The sequence below is a fragment of the Geotrypetes seraphini genome, chromosome 1, assembly GCF_902459505.1.
Source record: "Geotrypetes seraphini chromosome 1, aGeoSer1.1, whole genome shotgun sequence".
Taxonomy (NCBI): domain Eukaryota; kingdom Metazoa; phylum Chordata; class Amphibia; order Gymnophiona; family Dermophiidae; genus Geotrypetes; species Geotrypetes seraphini.
The window spans coordinates 22,999,468-23,015,112 of NC_047084.1; the positions used below are offsets into that span (position 1 = coordinate 22,999,468).

Consider the following 15,645-nt stretch of genomic DNA (forward strand, 5'->3'; position numbering starts at 1 on the left):
CAAGTGTGGTCTGATCATTGCTCTATAAAGCGGCATTATGACGTCCGCCGATCTACTCGTGATGCCCTTCTTTATCATGCCCAACATCCTGTTTGCTTTCTTTGCCGCCGCTGCACAGAGTCCTGTCTATCAGTACCCCCAGGTCCCTTTCTTGTTCGCTCTTGCCCAATGTTACACCTAACATTTTATATTCTTGTTCTTTGTTTTTCCTGCCCAGATGCATCACTTTGCATTTTTCTATATTAAATTTCATCTGCCACTTTTCTGCCCATTTCTCTAGTTGGTTCAAATCTCATTTTCGACCCAACTGCCCGACATAGTTTTGTGTCATCTGCAAACTTGATTATGTTACTTGTTGTTTCCTCTTCTAGGTCATTTATGAAGATATTGAATAAGATGGGCCCAAGAACCGAGCACTGGGGCACGCCGCTCGTCACCTTCGCCCAGTCCGAGAACTTCCCATTTATGCCCACCCTCTGCAATCTGTTCTCCAGCCATTGGCCTATCCAACTTAGTATATCCCCTTCTATTCCATGGCTTTGTAGTTTCCTCAGAAGCCTTGCGTGTGGTACCTTGTTGAACGCTTTCTGGAAGTCCAAGTATATTATATCCACCGGTACTCCGCTATCAATTTGTTGGTTCACCTTCTCAAAAAATTGAAGCACTAATGCACTAAAACACTTTATATAAAACATAACGGTCTGAGGAGGAAGCTAGTACCACATAGTATTTGGCCACTCAAACCAATTAGCTAATACTTGCACTTCTGAAGACCAATGAATAAGTAAAAATTATAAATGAATATGTTATGAAGTACTGTTTGTGGAGAACACGAGTTACAAATTAATATGACATCAGGCTTGTAATATATTTCCCAAAAATGTTGAAAGACTTCTGGGATGTATTCCATATTATAGGTTTCTTGTGTGTTCCAGTTAACTGCCAAATTATGTTTTCCTAGATACTTACCCCCAAATTCTGTATTTGGTTCCCAAGGCTGTGCGTACACATTGTCGCACATAGCCGATTTGCATGCATGAACTGCAGTGAATGTCACATTAACAGTCCCAAGTACACATGTCACTATAACTTATATTGTTTGGTTAGCCCTCCAAAGCCAACAGTATCTACATAAAGATGACACCTGCAGGCATAAGGACTATTGTTCTGATGTACAGGGGGGTACAATAAGTTTTGGGTAAGTTTTGGAGGGCTCATCATACAATATAATCAGGTTATAGTGATATAGTTACTGGGACTTTTTATGTGACATTCACTGCAGTACCTCTCTGCTCTGCTTGCTGTGCTCAGCTATATGTGGCCAGTTTGCTAAGAATGCAGGCTGCTTGAACATCCAAATAGCTTGTTTTTGTGCTTTTTCATTTGGATGTTTTTATATTAAAAAATGGCCAAAAAAGATAGACATACTAAGGGCCAAAACATCCCCCCCCCTCTTATACTAAACCACGATAGCGGTTATTAGTGAAGGGAGCAGCGCGGAATGCTCCGCGCTGCTCCTGACACTCATAGAGTTCCTATGAGTGTCGGAAGCAGCACGGAGCATTCAGCATGACTTCCTGTGCTAATAATCGCTATCGCAGTTTAGTAAAAGGGGGGGTGGTTAGATAGGTAATTTCCAAAACAAAAGGATAGACCTCTTGCAGTTTTGAAAATTAACATTTTCTCTCCTGAATTTCTGGACATCTTTCCCAAAACGTCCAAACTCAGATTTAGACGTCCTATCGAAAGTGCCCCTCCACAATGTTAGATTTAAACTTTAACATAAAATATTAAGCCCTAAGAATTTTTATTTTTGTAGTATACCTACTTTTTATTTAGAGTTATATTGTTAAATGTTCTCCTGTGGACTTCAAATTCAATTGGAGCAGTCAAACAATAAATACTTGCGGCCACATCTTGAATACCGTGTGCAATTTTGGTCGCTGTGTCTCATAAAAGATACAATGGAATTAGAAAAGGTAGAGAGAAGGGCAATGATAATGATAAAAGGGATGAGATGACTTCCTTATGAGGAATGGCTAAAGTGGCTAGGACTCTTTAGCCTGAAGAAGAGATGGCTCAGGGGAGATATGTTTCAAGTTTCAAGTTTAATAAAATTTTGATTAATCGCTTAATCATAATTCTAAGCGATGTACATAGTGATAAAATTACAAAGTTTTAGGAATCAATACAACGCATAAAAAGAGCTAAGTCTTACAAGACTATTGACAAACTTGACAAACTTAAGAACACAAGGAAAGGTAGGGAAAAGAACTACAAATTATTTGAAAGTAAGTAAGTATGATAGAGGTATATAGAATACTGAGTGGAGTAGCTTATTTATGCTTTCCAAAAATACTAGGACTAGGGGGCTTGTGATGAAGTTACTATGTAGTAGATTTAAAACAAACCAGAGAAAATGTTTCTTTACTTAACAGGTAATTAAACTCTGGAATTCACTGCTGGAGAATGTGGTGAAAGCAGTTAGTGTAGCAGGGTTAAAAAAAGTTTAAATAATTTCCTAAAGCCGTTATTAAGAAGTACTTGGGGAAAGTCACTGCTTATTCTTAGGATAAGCAGCATAGACTCAGTTTTACTCCTTAGAATCTTGCCAGGTACTTATAACCTGGATTGGACACTATTGGAAACAGGATACTGGACTTGATGGACCTGTGGTATGTGGCAGCACTTATGTTCTTATTAGACAAAGATGAATTTGATGTTGTATATTCGAGGTTGCGGAAGTCAAATGCATTTTCTTAGCAACATGAGAATTATGACGTGATATTAAAATTAATACTCTTACAAAAATAAATAAGATATGCAAAGAAAATGCTCCATAGCTTACCTTTTCTTCTCCTGAAGCTATTAAACTTTATAACATATCCAGACCTACAAGACTTTTGACTTTTTTTTTTCTGAAACAAATTTGTCTTCCAAAAGGACCCATTCATAAAAAAAAGGGATGATTGCTAAGGAATGATGATGAATCAGCAATTTTTCACATGCTTTGGTAAACTTTCAAAGCAGTTACACTTACATACATTCACGCGCAATGCGTAGTGAAAATATCAAAATTATATCAAGACATAAGATGTTTCTAAGTTGATACCTGTTCTTTCTGTGGTTTTGTGACATAGGTGACACTCATCCCAACCCATGACTCTGAAGTGATGAGGGACTGGTACCAAGAGACTCACGAGAAACAGCAGGACCTCAACATCATGGTTTTAGCCAGCAGCAGCACGGTGGTTATGCAAGATGAATCTTTCCCCGCGTGCAAGATTGAACTGTAACATCGAGAACGTATACCTTCCACATCAAACTTTTGTTTCCAGCAATTCTTCCATTCAGTTTGAAAAATGCCTTTTGTAAAAACAGTCAGTCTAACCCCAGCCACTAAATACCTGCCAAGAGCTATACTGTTTCACGGTGATGCAAGTCACTGGCATCTATTTCAGTCTTTTTGCTCATTGCTAAGGCAAACAGTATTCCCACAGTAACTTTCAGATTACAGATTAGTGATCCAGATTCATTAGAAACCATGCAGTAGAAAACCCAACTGACTGGCCAGCATTATGCACCTGACAAACGAGAGGGAGTGAGGGGAAAGGGACGGTATCTGAAATTTAGACCATTAGACTGACAGCAATAGATGTGTTGCTCATACTGTTACTTAGCAAGCCGGTTTTCATTTTACATTAGTCTGGATTAGTTTGATGGCGGCCTCCATTTATTAATATGGACATGAGCTTTCATATAATCTTAAGTGTAACTATAGTACATAAAGAAATAACATGCAGTAAAAGTAGCTATAGACTGAACATTCAAATTGTTTTAGGGTTTCAAATGGGTTTCAAGCTTCCTAATGTTCAAACAAACGTGGACTGAGGCATGTTCCCCGTAAAAATCTATTCTGTCCTCTCAGAACTGACAAGTCCTGCATGCTTAAACATCCAAACTGAGATACAATTTACTGAAGCAAGATACCAAAGCAGCTGGGACGGAGCATGTACGGAGAACAATTTGCCTTAGAAAGTGACTTGAATGTACAAAGACACTCAGTGCACTTATTTTTTAGTGTGAGACGACTAATGTGTGAAATAACTGTGCTGGAGTATGGATCAGCCAGTAAGGGAGTGTGTGTGCCTGCATGTGTGGTAGTAGTGGCTTCTCTGATTGGTAGAATCATCTCCTGCTACCAAACCGATTGGTTGGACACTCCATAAGCCAGTGCACCAGAAAAGCATCACAAAGTGTGACAGAAAAGCTTCTTTTACACCAGCATGAGCAAGAAAGAAGTGCCCCCAGATCGTGAGAAATGAAATTCGTATCGGAAGATATTATACATTGGAAGGGTTTTCAGTGAATCTTCATTTACCTTTGTTATATGTGTTATAGTTTCTTTTCATTGAGTTAGGAGTGAAAATGTACAGAATATTTTTTTATAAGTTAACTTTTGCTAGGTACTTGTTGATCAAAAGGTTTTGTTTACAGGGGACAACAAAGTTTCCATTTTGGATAAAGGTAATTTCTTTTAATAATTTGATAATACATTTGTGGCAAATTATATTATTTCTTGAAGGTGTGAAGAGAATGAAATGTGGCACTAAGGCAGTGCATTTACATATGCACTTATTTAAGGCCTGATTTAGAAAGAACTAGTTCAGCCCTTTCTATATGGCATTTGCCAGAGATAAATGCACTGAACCAGCCCTCGTCAGCCTGACTGAGGTAGGTTTTCCTGCAAAATAAACTTTAAATAAATGCAGGCTGTGACTGCATTATAACTATAAGCTAAGAAAGACATATTTTGACCTGCTATGTGCCTGGGAAAAGCTTTGTTGACTCAGTAAGAAATTTTCCTGTGAGCACTGAATGGGAGAAGCCCCTGCTGAATCAGAAATTAACTGAAAGGTATCAGCTGCCAAGAATCTTGGGGGAGGGCTTTATTATGTGCTTCTTTTGTAGGCAATGAAAGCTAATTAGACTGCTTGGTTAGCTTTGGCTACAGATAAACTTCATATTTCCATCCCGCTCTTCAAAGTTTGTGAGCTAAATCTAACACAAACCAACAACATAGTTCTATCTCTAAGAAAAACATCTTTTCCCATATTAAAGAGATTGTTGTAAATTGTAGCACAGTCCTGTGCATCCCAGATGTTAATTTCAGTCTTGGGAATGGATGAGAAAACATCAGTATAGTATATTTAAATTTAAAATTAGGGCTGTAAACTTTAAATAAAGTTTTTTTAATGCTGGTAGACAAAGAGATCAGAATTTTCCATTGCACGTTGAGGACCTGGGCGGGGCTTATTGGATCTCCGACTGAAACTGAATTGGAACATTCCAGAAAAGACGGTAGAAATAAGAATGACTGTTGATATGCTGTGTGATCATGACCCACTAAAACCTGTCCAGTAGAATTATAGGTGAAGTATACAATCACAAGGAGGAGTGGCCTAGTGGTTAAAGCAGCTGTCTCAGCACCCTGAGGTTGTGAGTTCAATTCCCACTGCAATTCCTTGTGACGCAAGTCACTTAAAACTTAATTGCCCCAGGTACAAAAAAAAAGTACCTGTCTAAAATATGTAAACCACACAGAAAAAGCAGTATATCAAGAATGACACTTCTTTCTCTCCTCTAGTTTTGAACAAATGGAAGACTGGTATTCTATACTAATCAAATTTTTAGTTTCCACTAGAAACAGTGAATGGCACACTCATTTCATTTGAAATACCTACAACTGATTGTCAATGGCTAACAGGTCATTTTACTTTTGGTTTTGTCATTTGTTGCACTGATAACTCTAATGTGCATCTTTGCACTGTTCGTGAAGGATGGACTTAGTTTATTTAATACTGTGAATCATCAACATTGTGATATGTTTAGACTTTTGTAAATGTTATTTTTATTTATGTTGTATAATGTTAGCAAAGATGTGTAGTTAGACAGTAGGTCAGCACAAAGTTCTGTTGTTAGGTTAAACACAATTTTGTTCTCTTGGTCACAGTCAAACAAACAAGGCAAGAAATCTTTTCAACCAATGATAAAGTCTTTATTTGAAACAAGGATCCCTGTTTCAGCGTATAGGAAATGCCTTCCTCAGGGGACACTTTTGCTTGAAAGACGCTGGAAACAAAAATCACATGTGCAGTCAAGCAGCAGCGTTTCAAATAAAGATTTTATCATTGGTTGAAAAGACACCTCCCTTGCCTTTTTTGTTTGACTGTCTGTACTATAAGGCAAGGTGTTCTTCTGTCTTTTTGCGTCACACCAGCTTGATTTATTTGAAGTTTTTGAGAAGCTGTTTCTACATAGATTAATTTACTGCTATAGTAGTTTGTAGATGCAATTCCAGACTTTGATGAAAAGAGAAAATATTTCTACCGCTCCTTTCAGAGAGACGGGCTTACCCGCCATTTCATCCAGCCCATGCACTTTTTCTGGGGGTGGGGTGGGGCATTTTCAGATCAAATAAGCATTGACATTCTAAAACAATTTTCTCCTGTTAGAATATATGGAAACAGAAATGAATTCATTTGTCCTATAATGTAACCAGATATTTTTTTCGATACAGGACGACCAATCAGATTCTGTAGTTCATGCAGTCCTGTTCTGCAATCCTCATTGTTTACCACACTGCAATTCAGTCAAGCTGCTTGTGCTTTGGAAACAGAAAATAGCTCTCTCACACACATGCCTTGTGTGCTAGTACTGGTTGCGGAGGATGTATTTTTAGACTACCCTTATGCTTGAGCAGTAAAGCCATACTCATGGGGAAAGTCTAATGTGGGAAGATCTATTCTTCTAATGCTATGAGTTTTCACCACTCTTACTTTCCATTAAAAAAACCTGAATCTGATGGTTATACAAAGACTTAAAATCACAAGCAGCTTCTCTTGCATATGGAAGGCAATTCTACATAGAGGCACATTCAATTGGGCAACTACAATGTGCCTGCTTGGAACCTATTCTCTAAAGAAAAGTAGGTGCCTGGTTGTCTATATAGAACCCCCCCAAAAAGGACAAATAACTGAATTAGACTCTGTACTACCATGAAATGCTGTACCGCTATGTTGATATGCGCTATTTTTTTTGGCACTGCACCGCATATCGGCATGAAAGGAACACGGTTTTTCTTCACTATGTGAGGTACTTAAGTTCCCTCAAAAAGGTTCAACGATGGAGAGAAATAATCTTTTTAAAGTTCCTACTAATCGTAAGGGTTTTTTTTGTTGAAAACCTGGGTTGAGGGCCATGATCCTCTTTAACACTGAATTTTTCTTTGGAGAACCATTCTATCCTGGCCGAATATGGTCCGGGATTAGCAGCGTGATGATCTTCTGCTCCCGAGGAAGCTAGAATATAGTGAAACGAGGAAGCTCCGTTGAACTAAAGGTTGGTTGTTTTGCACAGTGGATCAAAGCTAAGTTACTCATTATAACGCAAGTCTGAATATATATGTATCTGTCAACAGCAGTGACTATTATATGACAGCCCTAGGAAGCTTTTTTATGACTGGTGATAGTTCAATTGGTAGAGGCTGGATAAGAATTTTCTAAAACTCCTGCCTCTATGAGCACTTGAGGTCTTTTTCTCCTTAGATTGTCCTAGAGTATATCAACATATCGAGACAGCATTTCATGGTAGTACAGTGTCTTAATTCAGTTGTATGTCCTTTTATTTTGGGGGGGGGAGGTTAGTCATTTACTGACATTAGTTTTTGCAATTGTATATATACTTATCTGTACAACCACTGAACACCACTGTAAAATGCCAAGAATGCACAGTTGCTTATCCCAGTCATAAAACTGGTGTAAATGATCACACGAAGATCGCTAAAGAAGACGCATAGATTCTATAATCTATGCGTGCAAATGTGCATGCCGCTGATGCTCCACCCAAATTCCACCCACCTGAAAACTATGCAGCGTTTCATTTTGGTGCCATTCTACAGAATTGTACGGATCGAGAATATTGGCATTTTTGAACGTATATTTAGCTTCCTGTGTCATTGCCGAGATTTTTTGTTCTCTGTGTTTTATATTTTTAATACATTTTCAGTTTGTTTTGTTTTTATACATTTATTTTAAACTGAGCAAAAACAACACTGAAGAAACAGGAAACAAATGCAGAGGCAGAACAGAAATGGTCAAGGCTTTCCTAAACTGGCTCCAGCTGGACCAGTCAGGAAACAGGAACTAAGATTACCAGAAATGTAAGATGCAGCTAGGTATGGGCTGGCCTTAAAAGGCTGGCTGTTGACTGATAGTTATTAATACTGAGGGAAATGCTGAAATGTAATGACATTGGAAATGAACCTGTCATTTAAAGTTTATCTTTTGGAGTTAGAAACAATATTGAAGAATGCACATTCCTAAGAATTAACCCCTTAATGCCTTCTATACCTTTTGGCGAATAAATTACATGTGTCAGGTACCAACAGTGGATTCTTTTTACTGGGGTTTATTATTATTATAGACTCAAAATAGGAAAAAATTCTGGACTGTTGTGGAGGAGATCTGGGTACAATTTCTGAGGCTGACCAGCTCCCTGTGCTGGCTAGACTGGGAGTATGTGGAGATACAAGTTAGAGCCTGTGGGTTATGGAGTCCTGGTCATTGCATAAAGGTAGCACTTATTTGTCAGACTGAGAATGCCAATGTGCCAGGTTCTCCAGCCCCAGGCCAAGGACTGTCACTGAAATAACTTGGCCAAATAGGGGCAAGAAGATTATAGACTTGGATAAAACCTTGAATTGTTGCAGGTTTGAAGATGAAGGCCATTCAACTGAGCTGGAAGCAAAACAGAGCAGGAAAAAAATAGCTCTCAAATTAAATTCTAATAGAAAGAAAAATATCAGTGTCAAATGGAACTTCTAATCAGGTAGTCTTCAGCATGAACCATATATTGTACATGTGTTGAGTGGAAGGCGGAACTGCACAGATATCTAGCAAACATTCTGCTAGCAAACCTGGTCTGGAGGCACTCCAGCCAGTCTGGCTTTCAGGATATCTACAATGAATATTCAAGAGAGAGATTTGCATGCATTGCCTTCACTGCATACCAGTTTCTCTCAGGAATATTCATTGTAGATATCCTGAAAACCTGAATGACTGGAGTACCTCCTGGACCAGGCTTGGGAACCACTGGATTAAACTCCTTAGTTAGCAGGATAAAGAACCTACTTTCCATAAAGGTTATGAATTCATGGTTATGGCTTTTTTGACTGCAACTTTTATCATAGTAAAAATCTGCAGATGACATTAGAAATCTCAGGGTGGGTATAAATGAATTGGCAGTGTTGAATTTAAATGCCCAGTGATCATGGACAATATTTGATGAGGAATCACGCCACCTAATGTCAAAGGTCAAGAACAGAGTTGTTTCCATTAGGAAGTTTTTGCCTCCTAGTGAAGAAATATTTTAGATTTAGGTGGCAGAAAGGACAGTGTGTGTTTCAGGATACAATTTAACCATTTTGGGAGAAAAAAAATCACATGTAAAGGAGGTGTGGGAACATCATCTAATTGATTATCATATATAGAAGCCAATAATCAGTTTTATGATGTTGTGCAATCATGTCTGAATCAGCAAAAAGTGCTGGTACAGATTAATGGTGCATGGTGTCCTACGTATATATTAATCAGTCACTTAAAGAGGTTTATGGACTTGTTAATGGCGAATCATAGTCTGAGATTTTTTAACTCCCTAGGCACCCATGCATTGGTATATACCAGTGGTTCTCAACCAGTGTGTCCTAGAGAGGTGGGAGGTATGTCACAAAAGGTTTGGTGTAGACAACCTGTGTTTCCTGTACAACCATCAATGCCTGCAAACTGAGAAGACAAGCAATCTTGAGAGTCAAGTTCTCGAAATCCCCATAACATGTCCCTATTTCTGCATCCCACTACTCCCAGTAATAACTGCTGCTTCCAGCCCCCAAATAAAATGTTGCAGGTCTGCTGTCCATAGATTCTGAGTAGCATATTTGCAGATTTTTGTGTTGCTTCATAGTATCTGGCAGTGGAGGGATTTGTTGTTGCTGTTACTGAGGTGACGCTACAATTTAAATATATATTTGTTTTGTTGAATGACAAGTATGAAATTTGGGACTGATATGTTGCATGCAGCTTTTTGATATGGGACAGGCAAATTCATACTAGACTTACAGTTAACGATGAAATATGTAGGCGTGCTTTGTTCAGCTGTGAATTTTAGTGATCGGTGTGTCACATACATGAACGTTGTCTGTCAGGTGTGTCACAACAGAAGAAAGGTTGAGAGCAACTGGTATATGCTGACTTGCTTAGGGCTTGAAATTATTTTCATAAAATAAGTACAGCATTCCTCCCTTCACCATGAATTCAGCTCTAATTAGCTTCCATTTGGGACCATTTTGTGTATCATTTGTTGCAGAAAATATACTGTTGTTTCTTGTAAAGAAAAACAATGTTTGATTCATATGTCTGGATTAATTGATATGTGAAGAAATGGAGAAAATTCCACATTTTCACTTGTTGAACAACAAAACAGAAAAGGTGCAACCAAGGTTACTCTTGTCTTAATTCAGCCAGTAAGGTAGTGTTTGCTGCATCTCTATAGATTTATGAAAACAAAGACAGAAAAACAAAAAGATATAAAAGCTTCTCTGCACTAAATAGCTTCCAAATTCCAGAAGCCGCTGCCCTTCATTTAAAACAATAGGAGGTGACGAGCAAGAGCGATGCTGTGTGCTTAAAAACGTGTGCATGCATGCTGCCTAATAACCTGCAGGCTCTGGAAAGAAGTGGTCAGGAGCTGCGAAGCCCCTCCCTCCTCTCTCTTGTTCTGAATGGTGTTTGTGTCAGTCTGGTTCTACGTCTTATAATACTGCATCACCTCTGTTCTATCAAATCATATCTAATGTAGAAAACTAGTTTCCAGTGAAAGTAATATGTAGTGCTTTTATGATATGTGTGTGCAATACCTCTCTTCCACTGAGGATATTTGATGTAAAGGAAATAAACCCAGTTCCACAATAAAATGGAAAAGTAAAATGGTCTAAGCATTTTCATGTGTATGTGTCTCCAGCTTACTGAATTGGGACTCCTCCTTGCAGCAATTCCGCACTCTCTTTCTTGTTCCGACCTTGTAGAAAGGGGTTTTGTGTACCAATATATGACCTGGTAAGTCTGGTTAATCAGTGTAAAAAAATCCCTTCACCACAAGGAATATTTGGCCCAGCAAAACAAGTGTATAAATGCCAATCAGATTTAACTTTTAGAATGGAAGACCTTGTGAAGCATAACATGGAAAAATTATAAACTTGCCCTCTTTATGGGGTGCCTTAGTGATTTTCTCAGTTACCCCCCTTTTTTTTTTTTTTAACATAACTGCAATAGTGTTTTTTTACCACAGGCTGGCGCATTGAATGCTCTCCGCTGCTCCCGATGCTCATAAAGTTCCTATGAGCATCAGGAGCAGCGCATTCAGCGCACCAGCCAGCGCTAAATATACACAAGCGGTTTTGTAAAAGGAAGGGTTAACTAAAACTATCCTCCTCCCTCCACCATACACAAACTAGAGATAGGCTGTCATTTGAAATGAATATTGCTCACTTATGAATGCGTGCCATGTGCACATAAAAGCAGGATCAGTAAATGGCTCCCAAGGTTAGGCGCTTGGATAGAGCACGCTAAGCATGAATTTCATAAAGGCAGTTCTGCGCAGAATGTTTTCATACAATAGAAGCTTGTCATTTTCATGCTACTGTCAAGCATGGATATGGAAGTATTCTATAACTACATCCTTGGGATGTCCATGACCCACTCAAGACTTCCTGTATAAAGCACTCAGTAAGGGCTAAATTCTGTAAAGGACGTCTAACTTTAGGTGTCCACAATGTGGATGTCCATTGACTTAGGCGTCAAAATAAAGTGGATAATAAGTTCAATTAATGACTTTAACAAGCCTTAATTGGAACTTAGATGTCTAAATCCTGGATGCGATTCTACAAATAGGCGTCCACAAAATTGTATATCCTTCCAATTATTAATCCCCAAATGCATTACTCTGTATTTATTTGCATTGAATTTTAGTTGCCAGATATTAGACCATTCCTCTAACTTTTGCAGATCCTTTTTCATATTCTCCACTCCCTCTTCGGTGTCCACTCTGTTACAAATCTTGGTATCATCCGCAAAAAGGCAAACTTTTATTCCAACCCTTCAGTAATGTCACTCACAAACATATTGAACAGGATCAGCCCCAGCACCGAACTCTGAGGGACTCCACTAGTCACCTTTCCTTCCTCCGAGCAACTTCCATTAACCACCACCCTCTGGCGTCTGTCCGACAGCCAGTTTCTAATCCAGTTCACCACTTTGGGTCCTAGCTTCAGCCCTTCAAGTTTGTTCAAGAGCCTCCTATGAGGAACGGTATCAAAGGCTTTGCTGAAATCCAAGTAAATTGCATCTAACATATGTCTTTGATCCAGTTCTCTGGTCACCCAATCAAAAAATTCAATCAGGTTCGTTTGGCACGATTTACCTTTTGTAAAGCCATGTTGCCTCGGATCCTGTAACCCATTAGATTCTATGAAGTTCACTATCTTTTCTTTCAGCAACACTTCCATTATTTTTCCAACAACTGAAGCGAGGCTTACCAACTAGGTATGCTTAATTATCACTATGCATCTTAGAGGTAGGCACTGGTACATTAGGCCAGGTTTTACTTGGTCTAATTTACCGGTGTCAACCATATCTAATCTCCACTCCTAACTAAGCCTACTTTTCAGGTAGGAATAGCCAGGCACTTTGACTTAGGCATTGCTGGGCATCCTAAGAGTTCCATATGGAACTCTTAATTGGTAATTTAATTTTTTTTTTATAGCTGAAAACAGGTGCAGTCAATTACCATGCCAATCAAGCCAATTTTTTTTTTAAAAAGTTACACGTGGATTCCGAAGTTAGGTGTCTCTAGAAGGGGCATTTCATTTTCAATAGGACATCTAAGTCCAACTTTGAACATTTTGAGAAAAATGTCCAAAAACTGGGCAGAAAAAGTGTCCATTTTTGAACCCGCAAGATGTCTACCTTTTTTAAAAATAAATAGCCTATTTAGATGTCTTCAACCTTAGGACACCTTTTTGGCCATTTTTGAACAGAAGAGCGTCCAAGTTCTAAATGTCTAAACCTAAGCCATTTGGATGTAGGTGGGGCCACCATTTATACTACAACGGCCACACAGACATACCAGCAGAGCAGTGGTTGCTGGTGCTTGGAAATCAGTTAAAAATCAAACCCTAAAAAAATGCATGGAACATTATTCTAAACAAATCAAAAGACATGGAAATGGAGAAGATGATGTGATGTAGAGGATGCTAGAAAATAGATATGCAGTGACGCTAATGATCCAGGATATCAGATCATAACAGAGGATGAATTGTGGAATCAGTACAAGACAAGGAACAGGAGGAATCAGAACCTGATGACGACCAACAGGTTATTGCTGATGTGGGACTAACACATGCAGAAGCCTTTGAATATTTAAATACAGCAATGACATGGCTAGAAAAGCAGGAAGAGAGCAGTGTGACCCAGCTCCTTTATCTGAAAATCCTACATGATCTTGCAGCACAAAAACAAAAATCAGTAGTGTAGTTTGGTATTTTTCTCCCTTTCTTGTTGAAAATGAAAAATAATGTTCAACATGTAACACTCAGAATACATGTATATGCTCTTTTCAAAAAGGTACAGTATGTTCAATCAGTAGTATACAGTATGTACTACAAATACAGCAATGTACTGCAGTTTGGTATTATTTTCCCCTTTCTTGTTGAAAATATTGTTGAAAATAAAAAATATTGTTCAACATGCAATGCTCAGAATGTGTGCTCTGTTCAAAAACGTATGTCCAATTATCCGGATTTCCCTTTATCTGAACTACCCTCTGCTGAGGTTAGTCTGGATATTCAGCATTCCACTGTATCTCTGTAATAAATCAGGGAACTGTATACTAATGTAAGAAATGAAAATACAAATACAGTCATGTGAAAAAATTAGAACGCCCCATGAAATATTCAGTTCTTTCTTAAGAAATGTTCACATATTGATGTAAAATCTTTTTTTTCATTTATCTCCAGACAAGAAAGTGATGTAATTGCAGATAAATAACAAATCTTTTCCTTGATTTACTCATAAGAACATAAGCATCGCCTCTGCTGAGTCAGACCATAGGTTCATCATGCCCGGCAGTCCGCTCCTGTGGCGGCCCCCCAGGTCAACGACCTGTAAGTGATCTATTACTCTACAGCATTTTGTACTGTATAGTAACCCTCTAATTGTACCCTTCAATCCCTTTCTCCTTCAGGAACTCATCCAATCCCATTTTGAAACCCAAAATCGTACTCTGTTTTACCACCTTTTCTGGAAGCACATTCCAGGTGTCCACCACCCTCTGAGTGGCATTTGTTCTGAATCTGTCTCCCTTCAATTTTTTTGAGTGCCCTCTAGTTTTTGTTGCCCCCGCCAGTCTGAAGAATCTGTCCCTCTCTACCTTCTCTATTCCCTTCAGAGAAGGTAGAGAGGGACAAAAGATATCCACAAAAATGAATTCTAACTGAGGAATAAATTAAGACACCCTAATAACTAGTGTTACCCCCTTTGGCTGAAATAACTGCAGTGAGACGCTTCTTGTAGCCATCTACCAGTCTCTCACATTGGTCTGAGGAAAGTTTGGCCCACTCCTCAATGCAGAATTATTTCACCTGTGAGATGTTTGATGGGTTTCTTGCATGTACAGCCCGTTCCAAATCACCCCATAGCATCTCAATGGGATTAAGATCAGTGCTTTGATTCGGCCACTCCAGGACTCTCTATTTCTTAGTTTTCAGCCAGTCCTAGGTGGATTTACTGGTATGTTTTGGGTCATTTTTATGTTACAGGGTCCAGTTCCACTTCAGCTTTAATTTTCTTACAGATGGTCTTGCATGTTCCTCAAGCACCCTCTGATACATGGTAGAATTCATGGTGGATCTTATGATGGTGAGCTGGCCAGGTCCTGCTGCAGCAAAGCATCCCCAAACCATGACACTTTCACCTCCATGCTTCACAGTTGGTTAGGAGGTTCTTTTCCTGGAATGCTGTATTTGGTGTACGCCAAACATGCCCTCTTTTCTGGTGTCCAAATAATTCAATTTTAGACTCATCTGTCCATAGAACACTATTCCAGAAGTCCTGAGGTTTGTCTATATTCTCTCTGGCAAACTTCATTTGGACTTGATGTTTCTTTTAGAGAGCAAAGGTTTCCTCCTTGCACACCTCCCATGTAAGTTAAATTTGTGCAGTCTCTTTCTGATTGTAGAGGCATGGACTTTCACATCAACAGTAGCAAGAGCCTGCTGTAGGTCCCGTGATGGCATTTTAGGGGTTTTAAGAGACTTCTTTTAGCATCTTGCGGTCTGCTCGGGGGGTCAACTTGCTTAGTTGGCCAGACCTGGGCATGTTAGCAGTTGTTTAGAAAGTCCTCCACTTGTACACTATTTTCCAGGCCATGGAATGGCTAATGTCAAATTCTTTCGAGATCTTTTTAAATCTCTTACCAGACTTATAAGCTGCTACAATCTTCTTTCTGAAGGCCTCAGACAGCTCTTTAGATCTC

The 15,645-nt window shown here is 38.9% G+C and overlaps 1 protein-coding gene across 2 annotated transcripts in view; it reads left to right on the forward strand.

Moving 5' to 3' along the window:
* MAP1B (microtubule associated protein 1B) overlaps nt 1-10,182 on the forward strand; it is a 222,888-nt gene extending 212,706 nt beyond the window's left edge. For both annotated transcript variants that reach the window (XM_033929061.1, XM_033929070.1), the window contains one exon: nt 3,141-10,182. In XM_033929061.1, the coding sequence (XP_033784952.1) occupies nt 3,141-3,296 (156 nt within the window). In that variant the 3' untranslated portion in view covers nt 3,297-10,182. The remainder of the gene's footprint in view (nt 1-3,140) is intronic.
* Nucleotides 10,183-15,645: the final 5,463 nt, after the last annotated feature.